Here is a 19858-nt window from a genome sequence, read left to right as displayed (position 1 = left end):
TTTAAAGGGTGATAAATGATGCCAATCTCTTTTTAGAAGCAATGTTCACTTGAGACAAATCGCAACGAACCTCTCCTTGTCATTTTCTTGAAGCTATGAAGCTGGGGACAATCTGATCAGTGGTATTAAAAAACGTTAACCAGATTCAGATAGGCAATCAAGTCTTATGCTCCTAAAAATTTTTTTGTACACTCATCTTGTTGTAAGTTAATGCTAGACCACAAACAGGTAAAGTTATGCAAAACCCTCTGTAGAAATTCAAAATTTCAACAACTCGATAAATTTAAAAACCTGCTGCGGCATCATCAATTTCATACGGGTGACAAGTCTATAGTATTTGCGTACAAACGATCTAAAATTCAGTTAATTTTTTTCTTAAAATATTTTTAATTTCTTTACGAGTATAGTATTGTGGACACAATAAGCAATACTTTGGGTTTCATTAAAAAAATTGCATGAAATAAAATCTTTATCATTGCTTACATCAAATATTTTACTGACTGAGGGAAATTGAACAAAGGGACACTTTATGTAAACTATCATCAGTTTTATGCAAACAAAAATCAAGCCATTCTTATGTAAAGTAAGGTAAAGAGTTGCTTAAAATTTTATTAAAAGTATTTAAGAACATTTTACAGCTACTAAGAGCGTAAATTAACATGGAGTAAGAACAACAATGCATAATTTAAAATAAATAAAAATAAGTAATTTTTTTTGTATAATTTAAAAAAAATGACGCTTTATTATTCCATTACTCATCTTTATTGGTCTGAAAGCTTAAGTAAAATGCAAACATTTATAAAATAATTTGAAAACAGCAACTCAACTTAGTTTCTATACAACTCTTTATCATAGGAAATATTTTGATTAAATAGACTAGAGTTCAAGTTGAAGAATGAGATATTTCATCCATGAAGATGCCACATACAAATAACTAAGTTTTCTGGTAAGTTCATTTAGTCATTAAATATCTCAAAACATTCAATATGAGAGAGTGGTTACTCAAACATTTAAGTCATGAGTAATTATTCTATTATAAATGTGATTAAAATTTAATGAGCTTGTTGTGAATAACGGAAACTCATTTAAGAAAATTATGATTTAGCATTATTGTTTTAACCACAGTACTGTAAGACCAAGTGAAGAAATGCTTAAAATACCCTCAATTAAAAAACTTAGAGACAAAATTAAATAAAGAAATTAGGCACAAAAAAGTTTTGAAGAATAAAATTTTCAGTCTAATTTAAAATATTTTAGATACGACCGACCTAACTTCTTGAAGTATTCATGTTAAGATTCCTAATTAATAATTTGAAACTGCGATCTCAGAAAAATTTATTAGAAGTTTAAGTCTAATATCTATACCTAAAGCAACAATGCCGTGTAAATATGCTGCGTTTTTAATAAGGTATTAAATTGAATTATTTATCTCTTCAAATTGAACTGAAGTATTGCACAGGCAAAGTTTAAGAAAATTTAATATTTAATAAAACAAGTTTCAACTTTCAACAATAGTAGGACTACGCCGAACATGATCTATGTACATGAAAGCTTTAAGCGAACTGGGACTCATGTAGAATTTCTGAACCATGTAGAATAAAACTATTGTTAGGGGCACACTATTTTTACAATGATTACTAAAAATGTACTTAGTTTTACACTGATAAAAAAGTATAGTCAAGAATACCAGAAAATGATAAAATTTACTGTGTTTCTGGATCAATGGGGACATTAAAAATCATGGTGGTTTTCACCGGAGTACTTTGGTAATGATTTTGGTAAAACTTACCTATTACATTTATAGTTTCGTAATGTGTGTTAAAATTTGGTAAATTTTGGAGATTTTATCATGAAATCTTAGAGCTTGGCATAAAAACTATTTATTCAGTTATATAAATTTTTTAGTTTCGTATTTGTTACTAAACGTGTGATAAATGAATTATAATTTTGAGAATCAAATTTTCTGGTAAACCATTACCATATTAACGGAAAAATTGTTAAAAAAATGGTTTAAATACCATATTATATATTTCAAAACCTGAATTATTATTTTTTCTGATACCAGAAATGTCCTTACCATATATAACTCTTGAAACAAAATTTTCTACGTTTAATATTTTCTTATTACTCTTCTTTATGTTTTTTAGCGTTAATGAAGGCATTTGTTTATAATACCAATAAGAGTGCCAGCATTTTTACCTTTAATGCTGTTTAAAATTAACTCTTCAAAAGTTATTTTCTGCATTATGATGTAGCGTAATGCTAACACTTTTTTCTATCAAGATAATTATGGTTCATTTGCATTTGTCAATTTGTATTGCTGAACATGCACTTTAAGTGTTAATTTTACGTAATTTTATAATACAACATCCAAAGTTTTTCATTATACATTTTAATTGAAAAAATATATTTAATTACCAGGTAAGTCAATTATATAAAATCATCATGTTATCTTGATCAGCTATTTTTGGGGTCTTGAATTCAAAAAATTAAACACAAATTAATATAATGCTACGCAAAAGATACAAATTAATCTGTTATATAATAATACCTAATAGATTAATTCAAAGTATTATGTTATAGACCTAAATTACTCTGTTTTATATCAGTAAATAGTTCATTCATCTGAATTGATATACTAACCTAATTATACGGAATATTGCAATTCAGTTAAATAACTAAAGAAAGATATTCCATTACCAGATACTACCATGTGATTGGCTGAAACCACCATATCATGAGAGTCCACCTGCAACAGTACATTATCGGATGGGTCTCGGATGATGAAATAGTTTCCAATAGCTTGTAAACCGGCTTCTCCTACATCAGAGTGGCATAATTATTTATCTAAAATTTTTTTACGGAAAGGGAAATATTTTTAGATGTAATTCTTAACAATAATATACGTTACCTAAACTTAGGATATTTGTAATGAATCCTCTACTATTCCGTGCTTGCATGGAAACATTTCGATCAGATTCGATTTTCAATGGCTGACTCTGAGAAAAATAAACATTTAGATTAAATATTGAAATAAAATAAATCTTTTTTGAATTGAGGTTTTCAAGAGGAATAAAAAAAACAACATAATTTTATTAAAAAAAAAACTAAAATGAAAAAGATACTGAAATGAAAATAGGTAGTAAAATTTCAGAAGCACATTTTGGAGTTTTGAAGATTCAGACGATTTAATCATTGAGTAGTATGAAATCGTAAATTTTGACAATCATTTCGCCATGAAACCTCATTGTAGTGCATTGTAGGAGATTGATAACTTGAATGACCATGCTTGAATAGAGACTCTTGAAAACAAAGTGGCGAATAAAGACGACCGGAATGCATGGTGGTCCAGGATTTAGCCTTGTACCAGGAAGATTTGGGATTCGAATCCTGCTTTGGGCATGGGTATAATTTATCTCTGTGTTCTATCTATCTTTGTTGTGTTGTTACAACTACATGGTGGCCATGTTAAGAAACAAATTGAAAATCCAGATACATTACGTACGACGAGATATTTTTTTTTGGAAAAAAAAGTAGAATGACGAAATATTTCTTTAATTATAAGGAAATCAATTTCCTCGAGGAAATAAGGATAATTATTTATCTTTAAATTTTTGTTCGGTGCATATACGAGGAAACGTTTTTGTCGAAATCGAAGAAAGTTAAATCTATTAAGTATCCATTTTTTACAGGGCATCACTTTTCGGTGGTGATAGAAGTTTATCCCTAAAATTATGCTAATTGTGTTTTATACTTTAAAAAATATATTTATGTTTCATAAAGCATAATTTTTATTAAAAAATATGTTTCAATGGGGGTAGTTATGGAACATTTCGTATATGTCTACTCTGTTTTTGAAGGAAGTTAACCGAAACAATGATAAGTAAGTGGTGTTTTTTAAATAAAGGTAGGTTATTTTCACTCTTTTATTCAATAACAATTGAATCTAATGTTAATTAGTTTACAGGACAAACACGTTTGCTGAGTGGATTCAAATATTGAGATAATTTATTTGCAAATTAAAAGAGTTATGCATAAAATGCAAATGAGAAATAAATGTGAAACATAAAACACAAAAAAATAGCTTAAATAAAAACAATATCAAATTCAAAATATTATTAATTTTTAAAACAATTATATCAAATTTTTTACATTCAAATAAATAATATCTTTACTGTTATTTTTATGTAAAATCATTTAATTTTCTTTTTAAACATTCTTTTTATTCTTCAAAATTACATATGCTTTTTTAAAAAAACATCTTTCAGTAACTTTTTTGTAGTGCGAGTTCAAACAAATGGCGTATTATTATTAGCTGTTGATTAAGTTTTTCATATTCTCTTTGTTTGTAAAAATATGTATTTAAAATTCATTAAACTATAAAAAAATAACACATTTTTATATTATATATTTTTTGTTTATGCATTAAAATTTGCTAAAAAATATCTGTTTGTAATATAAAAAAGATTTGGAGTAACGTAACTTAAAAAGTAAAGATATCAGACGATAGTTGGCAACAGACAGAAATAAACCGGAAAAAAGTTTCATCAGAATAAAAGGAAGTTTCATCCGAAAAAAAAGAGAAGAAAGTACTCTTTACAGTTTTCCCTTTCTTTTTCTTTTTTTTTGCCAAAAGTCAACTCAAGTACTTTCAGAAAATAACATTTTCAAAACACTTTTAATTGGTAAGATACACCGTTTGATCTTTACCTTGAGTTTTATACCTTTTAGGCGATGAGATGTCACGAGAAAAAAAAAGAATTAGGGAATGTATTCGATTTTATTTGAGAAAAAACACAAGGCATTTAGTTGAAGTATTTACAGATAATAAGAAACGGAAAAGAATACACTTTTATTAGATGATGGTAAACTCCGACAGAGAATTTAAAAATAAAAGTGGTTCGTTTGTTTTGAATTTCCCCGCAAGCAGTGTTTTGATTAAAATTTGTCAAAAAATCATTAATTAGTTTTTTTTCTTCAAATGTAAGCATTTTTTGTTGTTTAGTTATTATTAATTAAGCAGGCATGAAGTGGAATATATATACTATACGTTTTGTTTTAGCTTTGGGTTAATTAATATAAAGTTATACTATATTTATGAGAATTTAAAGTGCATAATAATTTTAAAAAAATGCTTAAATAAATATTGAATAACAAGCAAGTATAAAACCAACAATTCTTCATATTAGAAAATATAAATATTTGCTTGCTACCAATAGAAGATCAAGCAAATGAACTAATGAACAGCTTATGTAATGAATTTAAATTTTAACTCTTTATTTAGGTTTATAACTTATTTGTGTTTCATGACAGTCCATTCCAGAACTATTTTGGTGTTTGTGAGAGCTAGAATTGCTCTTCTTTTTGTTGATTACTCCTGATTCATTATACAATGTTCACTCGTTCTCTACCGTTCACTCTCAGAAATAAAACTCTCGATTTTGATGATTCAGCAATCTTAGGAGCTATATTTCGTTAATTATAAGAATTATTTCGTCATGAAATCACGTGGTATATGACGAAACGGGAACTCTCAAGTAAATGGTAAAAATGTATCCTCAACTGGAAACCTCATAGTAGTGCATTGTGTGGGAGATTGTTAACTAGAATAAAACTAGCAGAAGACTAGATGATAAAAAAAAAGAAAAAAAAGCTGACCGGGTCGTGTAGTGGGCAAGGAATTTGCCCCGTAGCAGGAGGAACTCGAGTTCGAATCTCGCTTCGAGCAGAAGGGAAATTTACCTCACCGTTCTATTTGTTTTTCATATATTTTTAAGGTGACATCCATTTTTTACAGAGCATGAGCAAATTCGTATTGAACAATTGAAATTTAATATTATATATTGACACAAAATAACAGTATTGATTTAAGAATTATTCAAATGTTTTTAATTGCTTAAAATTTTCAGTTCTTTTATTGCTTATTCACTCTTTTAATAAAAATTGAAAATTTTTTAGTTCCTCCTTCAATAAAAATAATTCAACAATGCATTTATTAAAAACTAGCTGCCTAAGGCGGCCAGCTGTCCGCCACGCTAAAGGTTTTCACAAATAAAGTTTTTTAAAACATAGCAGGAAATTTGAAGATTAGTGGACAGTTAAAGTGTTCCTGTCCTGCAATTTTGTCTTCATATCCAGTTCTGCTGCAGATGCGTTATAGTTCTTGAGGATGTTTGAAGATGCAACTTTGCTATGGTAACCTAAGGCCTATGGTAACCTAACCTATAATATAACTATCAGGTGGAGACTTGTTTTTTTTTCTTAAAAAAAAGGCCTCAGAAAACAGCGCTTAAGAAAAAAAACTAAAATGCTAAATACATGAAAAGAACACGAAAACGAATTAATTTTTTATAGTATCAATTTCTATTTCTATACAATTTTTTATGGTATCAATTTCTATTTCTATATCGCTACAAAAATTATCGTCTTCGCTTAAGAAAAAAAAAAATAGAGCGTGGAAAGAAGAAGAAAAACTTATTATAACAATTATGAACAGCGACAAATATATCAAAGCGAAGCGTTCTATTTACGTATCGAATATGTTGCCACATTTTTAATACAAAAGTTAAACTTTTCTCCACTTTGATAAATGTAAACTAATGTGAACCTTACAATTAAATTATTAATTGATTCGTATATTACTGGTTTAAGTTGTCGAAAATTAATATTTCGATTGTAAGGTTCGCATTAGCATACATTTATAAGAGTGAAGAAAAGTATATGCATTTTTTAATAGTTTTTTGAATATGGCTCTTTGAAGCCGAAAAAGCATAGATTTTCTTACAAAATGACTGATAACTAAAAAACTGACCCAAATTTTTGAAAAAAAAAATTTCTTCATTATGTCAAAACACAATTATGTGCCGAGTTTCGTGCCTGGGCGAGGCTTCTGGGGCGATATATTGTGATTACAGACAGACACACACACAGCCGCGTTTATTATTATGGATAGATGTATAGATAAATTTCTTTTTGAATATAAACTATAAATCAAGATTTTTAAGTGGAGCTTTGGTTTTTCAGTTCATAAATAATTATTAAATAGAAATATTAAGCTATTCATGATAACACAAAAAAAGTTATAATTCTAATTTTTAAAGTTCTTATTATAATTTCATTTTATTAATTAAGTTTAATATACTTACAGGGTCAACAATTATATATTTTCCACTCAATGAATCCAAGAATTCAACTGTACTATATAACTGTAGACCTTTATCCAAAAGGCGTATTTTTCCAGGGCCTTCCTAGATCAAAAGGAAACGGAAAATAATTTTAATGTTTAAAATTTAAGCGAATATAACTGACACAAAAGTTGTAAATAAAAATTTATCTTGAAAATGACCTGACTTAAATTGGTTGATAGCAATATACAATACTGTTTTTACATCTTTAAGTCTTGTAGTTTTGAATAAAAAGTTATAATAAAAAATATTCTTTGAAAAAAGAAATCTTGTATGTGGCGAATTTCAGACAAAACAACTTTCTTGAATTTCAAATTACTGACAATGCTTTTGAGAGATTAACAGCAACAATTTCAACTCAGGATGTTTCAAATTATTGACTTGATTTAGAAGCCCACCGTAGTACACGGAGAAAAAAATGCTGGTAAAATTACCATACTGTGTCGTAATGATATTTCTTGTAAAAATAACACCCTAATTCTGATAATAAATCAAAAACATTCGGTATTTAAAACATAAGTTTTGGTAATTTTTCTATTCGTATGGAAAAGGTTAATAAAAAATTCTGGTTTTTAAATTATAGTTTTTGTTATCACTCATTTAGCAAAAAATACAAAACTGAGTAGTAAGATTTACCGATTAAATGGTTTTTACGTCATTCTCTATGATTTCATGGTAAAAGTACCAAAATGTACCACACTTACCAAAATTCATCAAGTAATTTAAACCTATTTTATTTTTGATTTTACCAAAATTATTACCAAAGTTCTTCCTCAAAAATTACCGGAATTTTTGGTGTTCCCAAAGAGCCAAAAAACACGGTTAGTTTTACCACATTCTGGTAGTTTTGGCCCTACTTTTTTCTCGGTGTATCATATCTTCTTTTAAAAGTAGGCCAGAAGTTTATTAAAAATTTGAAAATAATATTTTATATCCATATGTATAGAAATATTATGTATAGAGATGCATAGAATTGTGTATGGTGGAAGCACCCGGAAGACATACTGTCGCGAGAACAAAATTCTTTAACGACGCAACTTCACCGGACAAAACGAAGGATAGAATATCAAAAGATAAGACTTTATACTGAGTTTCATAATTGCATAATTTTTTTTACACCAAATTTTGCTCATAATCAAACTTTTTGATCTTGAGACTTCCTTAGTGTTGTGCCTTCTCGGTATATTACTTTTTTTCCCTTAGAAGTGAAAAGCAACAAAACTGAAGAGAAAATAATTTACCGGGACAGTTACGCATGCTATGTGATTATTATTTAAAAAAAAAACTACATATTACATAAACAGATAAATATATAAAAATGAAGTTTACATATCTTTTAATAAGATTAAAGGTTTTGGTGACACAGTCTCCGGTCAATTTATTAGACACACTATAGGATTCTTGGTAAAATCTTAATTATCAGGTCGTACCATACAGCTTTATTGTTTTTGAGCGGCTGAAACCAGTTTGCACTTGCTTACGTTCGTGCATCATTTGGTTAAATTTATATAATATATCGACGATTCGATAAATCAGATGATATATTATTATTAGTATATTATAATAATTAGACCAAATTTTTTGACTCACTGTAGTGTTTTAATAATTGCATGTTTTGTGCGTGTTTATATGCAATATTTTTATATTTAAACATGCATGTAATGGGTTTTTATTCTGGAGATTTTTTACTTCCCGTGTTTGTGTTTATTTTTTAACGTATTGCATTATTACGTTAACTAATTGATACACGAACGTAAACAGTGTAAACCGGTTTCACTCGTGTATAAACAATAAAGCTGTCACCTGATAATTAATATTTTACATAGAATCACATACTGCGTCTAATAATTTGGCCAGAAACTGCAGGTTAACGGTTTCATAGTTTCAAGACGGTCTCATTGTTTTATAGTTTTTTTTATTAAAAAAATAGATGGGAATGATGGATGTAGTTGAAGAAAAATTGGAACCAGGGGACTTGTATAGATGCGATTGTTTGGTCGATATTAGATAAAAATTGAGCGTGTTGTTGGCATTGGTTTTTCCCTTTTAACTGTTGTTTTGAGATAAGCTGAAAGTATTGATTCTTTAACAGCAATTCTACGAATTTGTTCATTTTCATTAAGAAATTTTACAGTTCTCTTGATCCAGGTTTTGAGAATGAAGTGTTGAAGAAATTTTAATTGGGTGTTGAGAAAATAAGGGAAATAAACTGGCATGGATGAGATACCAGCTTAGAGGACTTCTGTTTGATAGGTTTTATTTTATGGCCACTATTGAACAGTCGAACCAATATTTGGGTTTACGACTGCGAATATTCAACTCCGTAGCTTTGTAATTTTGAACCCAATCCAGAAGACAAGGGATCAAGTATTGGGTGAAATTTGTCTTTGTGGTGGACTTTTTAATGGTACTAACTCGTTTTTGCGTTACGTGGAGATAAAAACCAGCTAAGCCTAACGGCAAGAAGACTTTAGCCCATGAACCATCTACCACTGAGGATATTTCATGTCAGCACTGTGGTCGGTGCAAGCTGGATGCGGAATTCGTATTGACCAGCCTTCGCTGGAATTTGAACCCGGTTCACCTCATTGGAAGGCGAACGCTCTTGAGTCAACACGGCTCACTGTTTGATAGGTGACATTTTCTGATTCACTGAAATGCTTATTTAGTATTATTGATAATAGCTTGTATCCTATGAATTCTGGAAAGATGCGAAAAACCGCATAATCACCGAATATCCACAAAAGTTTTATTTTCCAGAAACTGTCTTCATTTACCAGAAACTTATTTTAAAAGTTTTTTTATGCAACTTAAAATTCTTTTTCAATTTCAAGAACGTTATTAACAACCTATTCTCATCTACCTTGGGTAGTTAATAAATGGTTTGGGTAGCATCTTAGTTTTAATTTGAATTATATNACAAAAGTAAACAGTGTAAACCGGTTTCACTCGTGTATAAATAATAAAGCTGTATAGAGTATCACCTGAGTAATTAATATTTTACATAGAATCTCATAATGCGTCTAATAATTTGGCCAGAAACTGCAGGTTAACGGTTTCATAGTTTCAAAACGGTCTCATTGTTTTATAGTTTTTTTTTATTAAAAAAATAGATGGGAATGATGGATGTAGTTGAAGAAAAATTGGAACCAGGGGATTGTTCGGTCGATTTTAGATAAAAATTGAGCGTGTTGTTAAGGGGAAAGGTTCTTCCTTTTTAACTGTTGTTTTGAGATAAGTTGAAAGTATTGATTCTTTAACAGCAATCCTACGAATTTGTTCATTTTCAGTAAGAAATTTTACAGTTCTTTTGATCTAGGCTTTGAAAATATAGTGTTGACGAAATTTTAATTGGGTGTTGACAAAATGAGAGAAATAAACTGTCACGGATGAGATATCAACTTAGGACTTCTGTTTGATATGTTTTATTTAAAAACCGCCATTGAGCAGTCGAGCCAATTTTCGGGTTTACGACTACGAATGTCCAACTCCGTAGCCTTGTAATTTTGAACCCAATACAGAAGACAAGGGAACTCTTGGATCAAGTATCGGGTGAAATTTGCCTTTGTGGTGGACTTTTTAATGGTACTATCTCGCTTTCGCGTTACGTGGAGATGAAAACCAGCTGAGCCTAACGGCAAGGCGACTTCAACCCATGAACCGTCTACCATTGAGGATATTTCACGTCAGCACTGTGGTCGGTGAAAGCTGGATGCGGAATTCGTATCGACCAGCCATCTCTGGGATTTGAGCCCGGTTAACTTCATTGGAAGGCGAACGCTCTATCCCTCGCTGGAGCATCGCGGCTCGATATATTAAGATAGTAGAAAGTTTCTTTCATTATTTTTGCTCCATTCATGGTGTTTAACTTTATTTAACATCAAATATGTGTTTTCCATGTAACTAATCGTAGGGATTTTAGGAAATTAAGTTTGAAATTCTATTGTTGTGTTATGATCGTTTGTTAAACCGTTGTTGAACTGCCGACTCAAATTTGGATTTATGACTACTAAAGTTTAACTCCGTAGTCTTGTAATTTTCAACCCAATACAGAAGAAAAGGGAGCTCTTGATTCAAGTATTGGGAGAATTGCGCTTTCATGGAGGACTTTTTGATGGAACTAATCCTCATTTGCGTTACATAGAGAGGTAAATCATGAAAACCTGGTAAGGAGATTATAACCCATGATCCGTCTACCACTGCGGATACTTTAAGGTAGCACTATGATCGGTGCGAGCCGAGTGCGGAGTTCGTATTGACCAGCCTTCGCTGGGATTTGAACCCGGTTCACCTCATTGGAAGGCGAACGCTCTTGAGTCAACACGGTTCACTGTTTGATAGGTGACATTTTCTGATTCACTGAAATGCTTATTTAGTATTATTGATAATAGCTTGTATCCTATGAATTCTGGAAAGATGCGAAAAACCGCATAATCACCGAATATCCACAAAAGTTTTATTTTCCAGAAACTGTCTTCATTTACCAGAAACTTATTTTAAAAGTTTTTTTACGCAACTTAAAATTCTTTTTCAATATCAAGAACGTTATTAACAACCTATTCTCATCTACCTTGGGTAGTTAATAAATGGTTTGGGTAGCATCTTAGTTTTAATTTGAATTATATTTGTAATTAAAACTACAAATGAAATGAAAAGAGTATTTTATTCAAATAAATTTTTTTCTACTTTAATTGTTTTCGATATTATATGCCACCTTTCGGCACGCAGAATTCATAGTATTCTAGCAACTGTTTAAGAGTCATTAAAAAATATCATAAATATGATAATGAATGTTGCTAATAGAAATGCATAAGATTAAACCAAATTTCACTGGATGACTACATTTTCTTATAGCTATGTGTTTATCGTGATAAGAACTAAAGCGATGTCCGAAAGCAAATTAAACATTCTTCTTCAGTTTCTCAGATAGCACGTTATTTTTTATCTCTCACTCATAATAAATCCTCTTTGATAGTCTATCATTCTTAAAGAAATCTAAATGTTCTAACTCAGATCATGTTAAATTTAGATGTGCCTTTACTAAGAAAGTAGTGAATCAATTTTCCAAATAATGCTTTTATTTTACTTGTTACGTGACTACTTGTATGCAATGTTTGGAGTTTATAAGCAATATTACTCGAAGATATTTTTGTTCACTTATTATAGTGCTATTCCAAGGCGTTTTTCTTTTGCTTTATCTTCGTTTTTTTATATATTTTAAATTCAATTATATGACAATATTCTTTTACTTCTAAAGGGAAATTCTTAAACTCAAATAGTCTAAGTTTTGAAAAATGGCACATGTTAAGACATAAAATGAATAAACGAGAATTATTTGATTAAAAACTTCATTCGCTTCAGAAATATACAAATTGGAATTCAGGCACTGAAAAACAGGCGTCCATTTCCGTGGTTTGCCAGACATGAATGAGAAGAAAAGTGATTTAAAATATAGAACGTAAACTTCAATCACTATTTTTCAAATCACTTAAGTTTCCTTTCATTAACATCTGGCAAGTCTTGAAAATGGGCACCTGTTTTTGGAGCTTCAGACATGCCGTATTTTATTTCCAATTTGTATATTTTTGAAGTGAATGAAGTTCTTAATCAAGTAATATCTTACCGCCACAGATTCTAGTGTTTAATTTTTAAATAAACAAAAATGTTTTTGAAAACTGAAAAATTTTTTTATAGAAAAGGTACGCCAAACTTGGCTATTTTAATATAGGTATTGTCGGAAGTAGAACAGACTCCTCTTAAGCAAAGCAGTAAAGTGTCGTTAAATGCTCTAAAAGTAATAATAGTGATAAAAAAAAAGAATCAACGCTATTCGAATTTCCCTTTTTTAATTCTTTGAGGAATAAAATTCCAATCACCTGATTAAAATCCAAAAACAGAATAATTTTCGAACAAAATAAAGTAACAAGAGCCGAAAAAGGAACAATACAATTACTCAAATGAAACAGCAATCCTCTTCAACTCCGGAAGTATCGAAGGTAAAAAAGAAACAACATAAAATTTAAAAAAAAAACATTTTGTGGCATCTGGTAGTTAAAACTCAATACTTTAAGTCAGTATCTGACATTACCGTTTTTCGGATCAATAACCAATGAAGAAAAAGTCATGCAAGTATNAAGTGCTCTAAAAGTAATAATAGTGATAAAAATAAATAAAAAGAATCAATGCTATTCAAATTTCCCTTTTTTAATTCTTTGAGGAATAAAATTCCAATCACCTGATTAAAAACCAAAAACAGAATAATTTTCGAACAAAATAAAGTAACAAGAGCCAAAAAAGGAACAATACAATTACTCAAATGAAACAGCAATCCTTTTCAACTCCGGAAGTATCGAAGGTAAAAAAGAAACAACATAAAATTTAAAAAAAAAACATTTTGTGGCATCTGGTAGTTAAAACTCAATACTTTAAGTCAGTATCTGACATTACCGTTTTTCGGATCAATAACCAATGAAGAAAAAGTCATGCAAGTATTCTAAATTGTCTCGCATATCATCCTCTGATAACAGAGTCCTTGGCGAACTTAATTTGAGGAATGTCGATAAATTTCAAAGCGCCAAGGCTATTATGGTTATCTAGTGTCGGTGTGAGACCGATAAGGAAGGAAAATCGCCAAAGTATCCGTTAACCTTATGTATTGAGTGACGAACAATTGCAGCTATAGTTTTCTTTGACATTAATTGTGGCCTCCGTAAAGGAGGGCTTGTTTTTATTTCCTCCAAGAATATATTACGTAGCAACATTTTAGGAATTGTATCATCTAATCAAAGGAAGAAATTTCTTGAATTTTGGAATTCATTGGCGTCATTTATTCGAAGGAGAATTATGGGATTATGTTTTTATTGTTTGAAAATTTAAATTTGATGGGAAGATTTGATGAGAAGTGGAATTTTTGAAGTTATTGCTTTTGAAAGTGTATATTTTGGGTTAAATTTTGAAAAGTTTTATACTGTTGCTCGTAATAATTCTTTCTTGTGCGCAACAAAGTAAAAAAAAAAACTCATCTATACGGAGCTTAATTTTTAAAAGTAAAAGCTGTTAACGTAATAAAATAAACGTCTCAGAATTTCAGAAATAAACATGAAAAGAATCAAAAATTGAAACAAACATTAATAATCGTAATCAATCAGAAATAAATATTTCTTTTAGAAATAGACATTGGTAATTATGTTTCTAATAATACATTGTTTGTTATTAGAAAATTTTGTAATGTGCATGATTTTTTTTAAGTTTAAAAAGAAAAATAAGGTATCTAATTAATTATAGAACTGTTATCGATCATAAAAGAATTCCAAAATTAGCTATTTACTGGATCTAGACTATCAAGCATTTTTAACCAATCATGTCATTTTATTCAAAACACTAAATATACATAAGTATTAATTTAAAACCTACATAGTTAGAGTAAATAAGCATCTTAATGACTAGAATAATTTGTGAAACAAAGAAGAATTCATTGATAATTAAATTAAATAAATATTTATTAAGTATTACAATAAAGTAGGAAGTATTTATCAGGAAGTAATGTAAACAAATAAATTTCGCGTTTTTTTTGTTTCATGAAACTTTTATTTATTTTACAATATTTACAATAAATAAATTAAGTTTGAAAGATTTCAGAAAGCTCTGTTACTTAAGACAACGTTTTAATGTTCATATTACTGTTTAATTGTTTGAGGTCACTAATTTATTTTCTAAATTCTTCTTGAAATTAAATAAACTCTTGTTAGTATTTTTTTCATGTTTTAATTAAGCAAAAAAGTATATGCTATAATAATTAATTTAGTTTAATAAATTAAGAGTTTTGAGTTGGGTACAAGGAAAATATCATTTTTTGGGAGTTTTATTTACGTGACACAACACATTTTTTGTTAGTTTTGTTTGAAAAAGGTTTTAAACTGATTTTGCATTTAGCAATATAAAGTAAAACTAAACTTAAAGTTTCTATTGAAGTAATTTTTTATCGTATATGAATAGGTAAAAAAAACGTGAATAAACCTCAAATGAATGAATGTGAACGAGCATAAATTCAGTTCTATAAACAAAAACCTTCCTCAGTGTCATAACACAAAATGACTGTTTAAAAAGGAATGAATGCAAAGTGCATTATCAAATAAAGGAAGGAGAACAATCTCGTTACTTTTTTTACTATCATACTTGTTTGTGTTTCGATATTGAGGATGGCTTCGGTTTAAAAAGCCGAAACTATAGTATGCCCGTTCATATACATTTATTTGTTCTTTATTCCAATTGTTTTCGGTTCTATTCATACGTGGTGTGAAATACACTGAAATTTCGGATCAAATGACGGTGAAATTTTAAGAAGCGATATGATACACTGTAATTTTTACCGTAATATTTATAGTAAAATCACTGAATCACTCTAATTAAATAATTATTGCAGTAAAATATGCAGTCGAAAATTTTGCGGTAAAATTAATTTCACGGATCAAGGGTGCCAGTACTCTTACTGTAGTTTGACCCGGAATCTTTTACAGTGTATACTCCATCCTCATTTAAAGAAAAACACACACATACATTGACTTTGTTCAAACTGGTTCTGAATTGAAAATTTTCATACATGATAAATACTGACCGAAGTTAGGTCCAGAATTTTGATTATCCATAGTATTAGGGTCATATTAATGACAACGACAGAAACCAAGAGAATAAGAAGAATGTATAACGTTCGTTTTTTCCATCCTATAATTCCCCCTTGTGGATAGAGAACGGTTAGTTGAACCAGTTGTCTTGAATTGAGAGCTCCATTACATGAACTACCTGGGGCAACTGGAACTGTCAAGGTTTTTGTGGCCATGTCACACTAAAATATACAAAAGAAAACTAAGGATTAATTGAGAACAAATAGAAAATAATTATCAAATCTTTAATAGGGATTAAATATTTACTAGTTTTTAAAATCATCAAATCTTAAATTAATATTTAATTCTCTGTTCTTTTGATGAATGGCTCGATTATTGAAAAATAGCAAAGAGAAAAAAAGAAAAAAGTGAATTGCTCTTTATAATAAGTGGTGACTGTTTTTCATTCAGTTTTAATTATAATTTGATGAAGTGGAGAAAAAAGCAACACTCATCAATTTGCTTTTAAATAAATAAATAAATAAATAAATAAATAAATAAATAAATAAATAAATAAATAAAATAATGTAAAGTAAAGCAAAATGAAAAAGTTCAAATTCAAAACAGAAATTGAAAATAATTTTTTTATTTTTATTCATTATAATCCCTGGTACTTTGAAATGAATGTCAAAATTCCTATAAAGGAAATAAAAATCTTAGATAATGATTATTTGGCTAATAAGAAATTGCATAAAATTCGGTACTTAAAAAATGAGTTTTTCTCTACTTATTTAAAAAAAATTTTTCTTCTTTATATACATAATGGAATTCTCAACAGAATATATCTAACAACATAAAAATCATATTGTAAGATATAAAATGAAAGACTATATAAACATTTAAGTTACACTTAATTGGGAAAAGAATAAGTAGATCAACTTAGAACTATATAATAAAAAAAACTAAATGGAAAAAAAGAAAAACAATTGAAAAGAAATTGAATGTCGGACCGATTAAAAGACTACGTGGTTATTCAGCTTGCAGAGTTCAAATTAAAAATTTTTGTTTTGTGATACGTCACTGCACAGATTCCTTAGACAAATATTAAAAACGATTAAAAAAAATGTTAACTTCTGACGGCAAATTTTTTTTCTTCATTGAAGTTTATTTTGTTCTGCATATACACCGAAAAAAACTAAGGAAATTTTTGATGTAAATATTGTTATGAAATGAAGTAACTATTGCACTATTCAACTTTTATAGTAAAATTTACGGGAAAAGTACTTAATATTGATACCAATAAATGGCCATGGTAATTTTCTTCTAACAATTAAGAAGCATCACGACTGGATTTATATAAAGGATAGTGCGCTTCTCTATTAGTTCGTATCACTAGAGAGGTTATTGTGTAACTGATAGAATATAATCTTAACGGTTCAAGTGATACTCGCTAGACTAGCATTCTAACTTCATGATTAGGCTAAATTATCAATTTTAGTATAAATATTTAAAGGCACTTTGAAAAAAGTATCTTAAATATGTAAAATTGTTGCAATTATAAAGACATTATTTTCTTGGAAATTTTTTTAAATCCAGTTTCCGAATAATTACGCGTATAACCAAAATTATGGTTTACTTTTATTTAATACAAGTAATAAACTTTGGTTACTTTTTTATCTCCGCGAAGTAAAGAGTAAACATTCATTCAGTAAAGTGCCAGTTCTAGGATTTTGGATAGCGCATGCTTCCTTTCCGACTTACTTCATTCAAATTTTGCATTTTGCCATTAAATAATTTAACATTCTTCTAAATTATGTAAAAACTTGTTAACCTTACAATTCGCCTATTAATAAATAAAATAATATAAACAATAAATAATTACTAAAATATATATATTTTTTGCAGGAAATTATTTCTGGATAAACGAATTTTATAATTGTGTGCAAATATTTTTTGATTCACTTAACAAGTTATCAAGAGATATGGCGAAATATGCAAAAAGTAAAATTAACATTAAGGGTGCTAAACTTACGACAGCTCTGAAAACAAAATTATTATAGAACTATATTTTTCAGATAGTAGCTACTCCCCTCCCAGTTTGAGGGTCAGGAATGCAAATATGTCGTAAAAAAAGGTAAATTTATCCAGAGAAAGTGAGTTTTTTGTATCTATTTTCGTAGCTGAAAATATTATCTGTACTAATAGAGACTGAAGGTGTTCCTTTTTATCGCAATACTGTACATATTGGCATGATATTTAAGTGATTTCCCTGAATGAAACTTCCCTGAGTGAAATATTTTATTTCGGCAGCATTTAGAAATTAGAATAAATCTGAGCAATGAATATTGATCTTTATTTTACTATTATATCGTAAAAAATAACCGAATTTAGCAGTATAAAGCGCTATTTAGCGCAATCATGATAATCTATATTACTAGTCACTTATCTGTAAATTGGGTGTCCTTATGTTGTTTAACATTGTTTTTTGATCATGTTTATCATAGAAAAATAGAAAAGCCATAAATCAATTACCATAACTCTAAGCTATTATTTTAAATTATGTATACTATCTTTAAATGCTTTTCATTTTCACAAAACTGCGGCTTTTCTTCATACTAACGTTTTGCTTCATTTTTAAAATTAGCAAGAAAAAGGCATTGTTGAAATATGGGACTAAACAGTCCTAAATAACTGCTGCAAGCTCACTGCAGTTATAAAAATGGCATATTATTTGCCAAAAGGTGTATTTCAGGTGAAGGCAGCGCTTTTTATAAAGTTTCACAAGAGCGCCTCCTGGCATGGACATAGTTTATTCAATTTTTTTCCTACTGTAAGTTCTTATGATTAGAATTACTTTTACAATAAAAAATGTGATTTGTTATGCTGTGCATTGATTTGTTAGTTACCAAGGATGGGCCCGAAATGGAGGGGAGCAAGGTAATATTATACTTCAGCACTGCAGTAAGAACGGCACTTTAAATTCCTCTAGTTACACTCAATTTGCGCTTTTGTTTTCATATTTTGTAATCTGGCAATCTTGTTGTGAAAACATTTTTAAATAATTCTTGAAAAAATTCCCGTCCATGACATCTGATTTCGCTACTCGCTTTATAGTCTATGTTTTATACTGTTTTTTCTTTCTATTTTATTTAATTTTCTGTTTTTACGTGTTATTTTTACTTATTGTGTTCTATTTTATTTGTTGTAATTTTTGTAAAATTTTTCTTTGTGTGCTCCTCACACTATTGTATTAATATTTTGCTTTGGCTACATTGATACAATATCAGAAAGCACTCTCTTTTGCGGATATGATCGTGTGGGCTGATGAAAAGATTATATCTTTTATTTTCCGGTTTTTTTAAAAAAAATTTAATCCTTTTTTTTAAAAATCAGTTGTTTGTTATTTCTATTTTTTTTTCCATTATTATTCCCCCCCCCTTTTTCATATGTCTATAATTTTGCTTTGTTTTATCTTCATTTCGAACTTATCTAATTGCGCATATACTTGCAGCTTATGCGCAATAAATGAAACACATTGTTTTTCTTAACTTTCTTCGTGTTTTCTTGTACTTATTTATTTTGTTGTATATGTATATAATACAATGTATTTATAATATATATATATATNATCTAATACAATGTATTTATAATATGTATATGATATGTATATAATAGAATATATTTATAAAATTTCATAAATTGTTTGCAGTTCTCCATAAAAAACTCTTAGATTAGAATTTAATTCCCTTATCCTTTTAAATAAATTGAAACCTTCTTCACATTAAGCAGGTTAACTGACAGAGTCATTCGGGACTTCCTTACCTTCGTTGCTTGAAAATCAATTAAGCCCAATGTAACTTCGCACGCTGTCCGACCAACTCCAATTTACCCAAATCACATACAAACCCTCTGGCGAACAGGGTGCTTGATTGGTACCTGACATAGAAGGTGTCTTTCAATTAATATATGTGTCCATTATTGGCCCAATATCTCGTTACATTGCTTCACGTCCTTTTCCTCATTGTCTCTACGCGTGCAAATTTTATCATTTGAAAGCAACAATATTCATGCTTT

General features: G+C 29.0%; 1 protein-coding gene and 1 long non-coding RNA gene across 3 annotated transcripts in view; one reads left to right on the top strand and one right to left on the bottom strand.

Annotated features, from left to right (window-relative positions):
- LOC122270675 (uncharacterized) overlaps positions 1 to 19858 on the top strand; it is a 231694-nt gene that overhangs the window by 24271 nt on the left and 187565 nt on the right. The window lies entirely within an intron of this gene.
- LOC107441432 (delta-sarcoglycan) overlaps positions 1 to 19858 on the bottom strand; it is a 72537-nt gene that overhangs the window by 23320 nt on the left and 29359 nt on the right. Inside the window, exons 2-5 of the mRNA XM_043049169.2 lie at positions 15799 to 16026; positions 7146 to 7247; positions 2912 to 2999; positions 2701 to 2820 (exon numbers count right to left, since the gene is read on the bottom strand). Coding sequence (XP_042905103.1) covers positions 2701 to 2820; positions 2912 to 2999; positions 7146 to 7247; positions 15799 to 16020 — 532 coding nt within the window. The 5' untranslated portion in view covers positions 16021 to 16026. The remainder of the gene's footprint in view (positions 1 to 2700; positions 2821 to 2911; positions 3000 to 7145; positions 7248 to 15798; positions 16027 to 19858) is intronic.

Source organism: Parasteatoda tepidariorum, chromosome 4 (genome assembly GCF_043381705.1).
Source record: "Parasteatoda tepidariorum isolate YZ-2023 chromosome 4, CAS_Ptep_4.0, whole genome shotgun sequence".
Taxonomy (NCBI): Eukaryota; Metazoa; Arthropoda; class Arachnida; order Araneae; family Theridiidae; genus Parasteatoda; species Parasteatoda tepidariorum.
The sequence above is the reverse complement of the archived record's forward strand: the minus strand, read 5'-3'. Positions and strand labels throughout refer to the sequence as shown.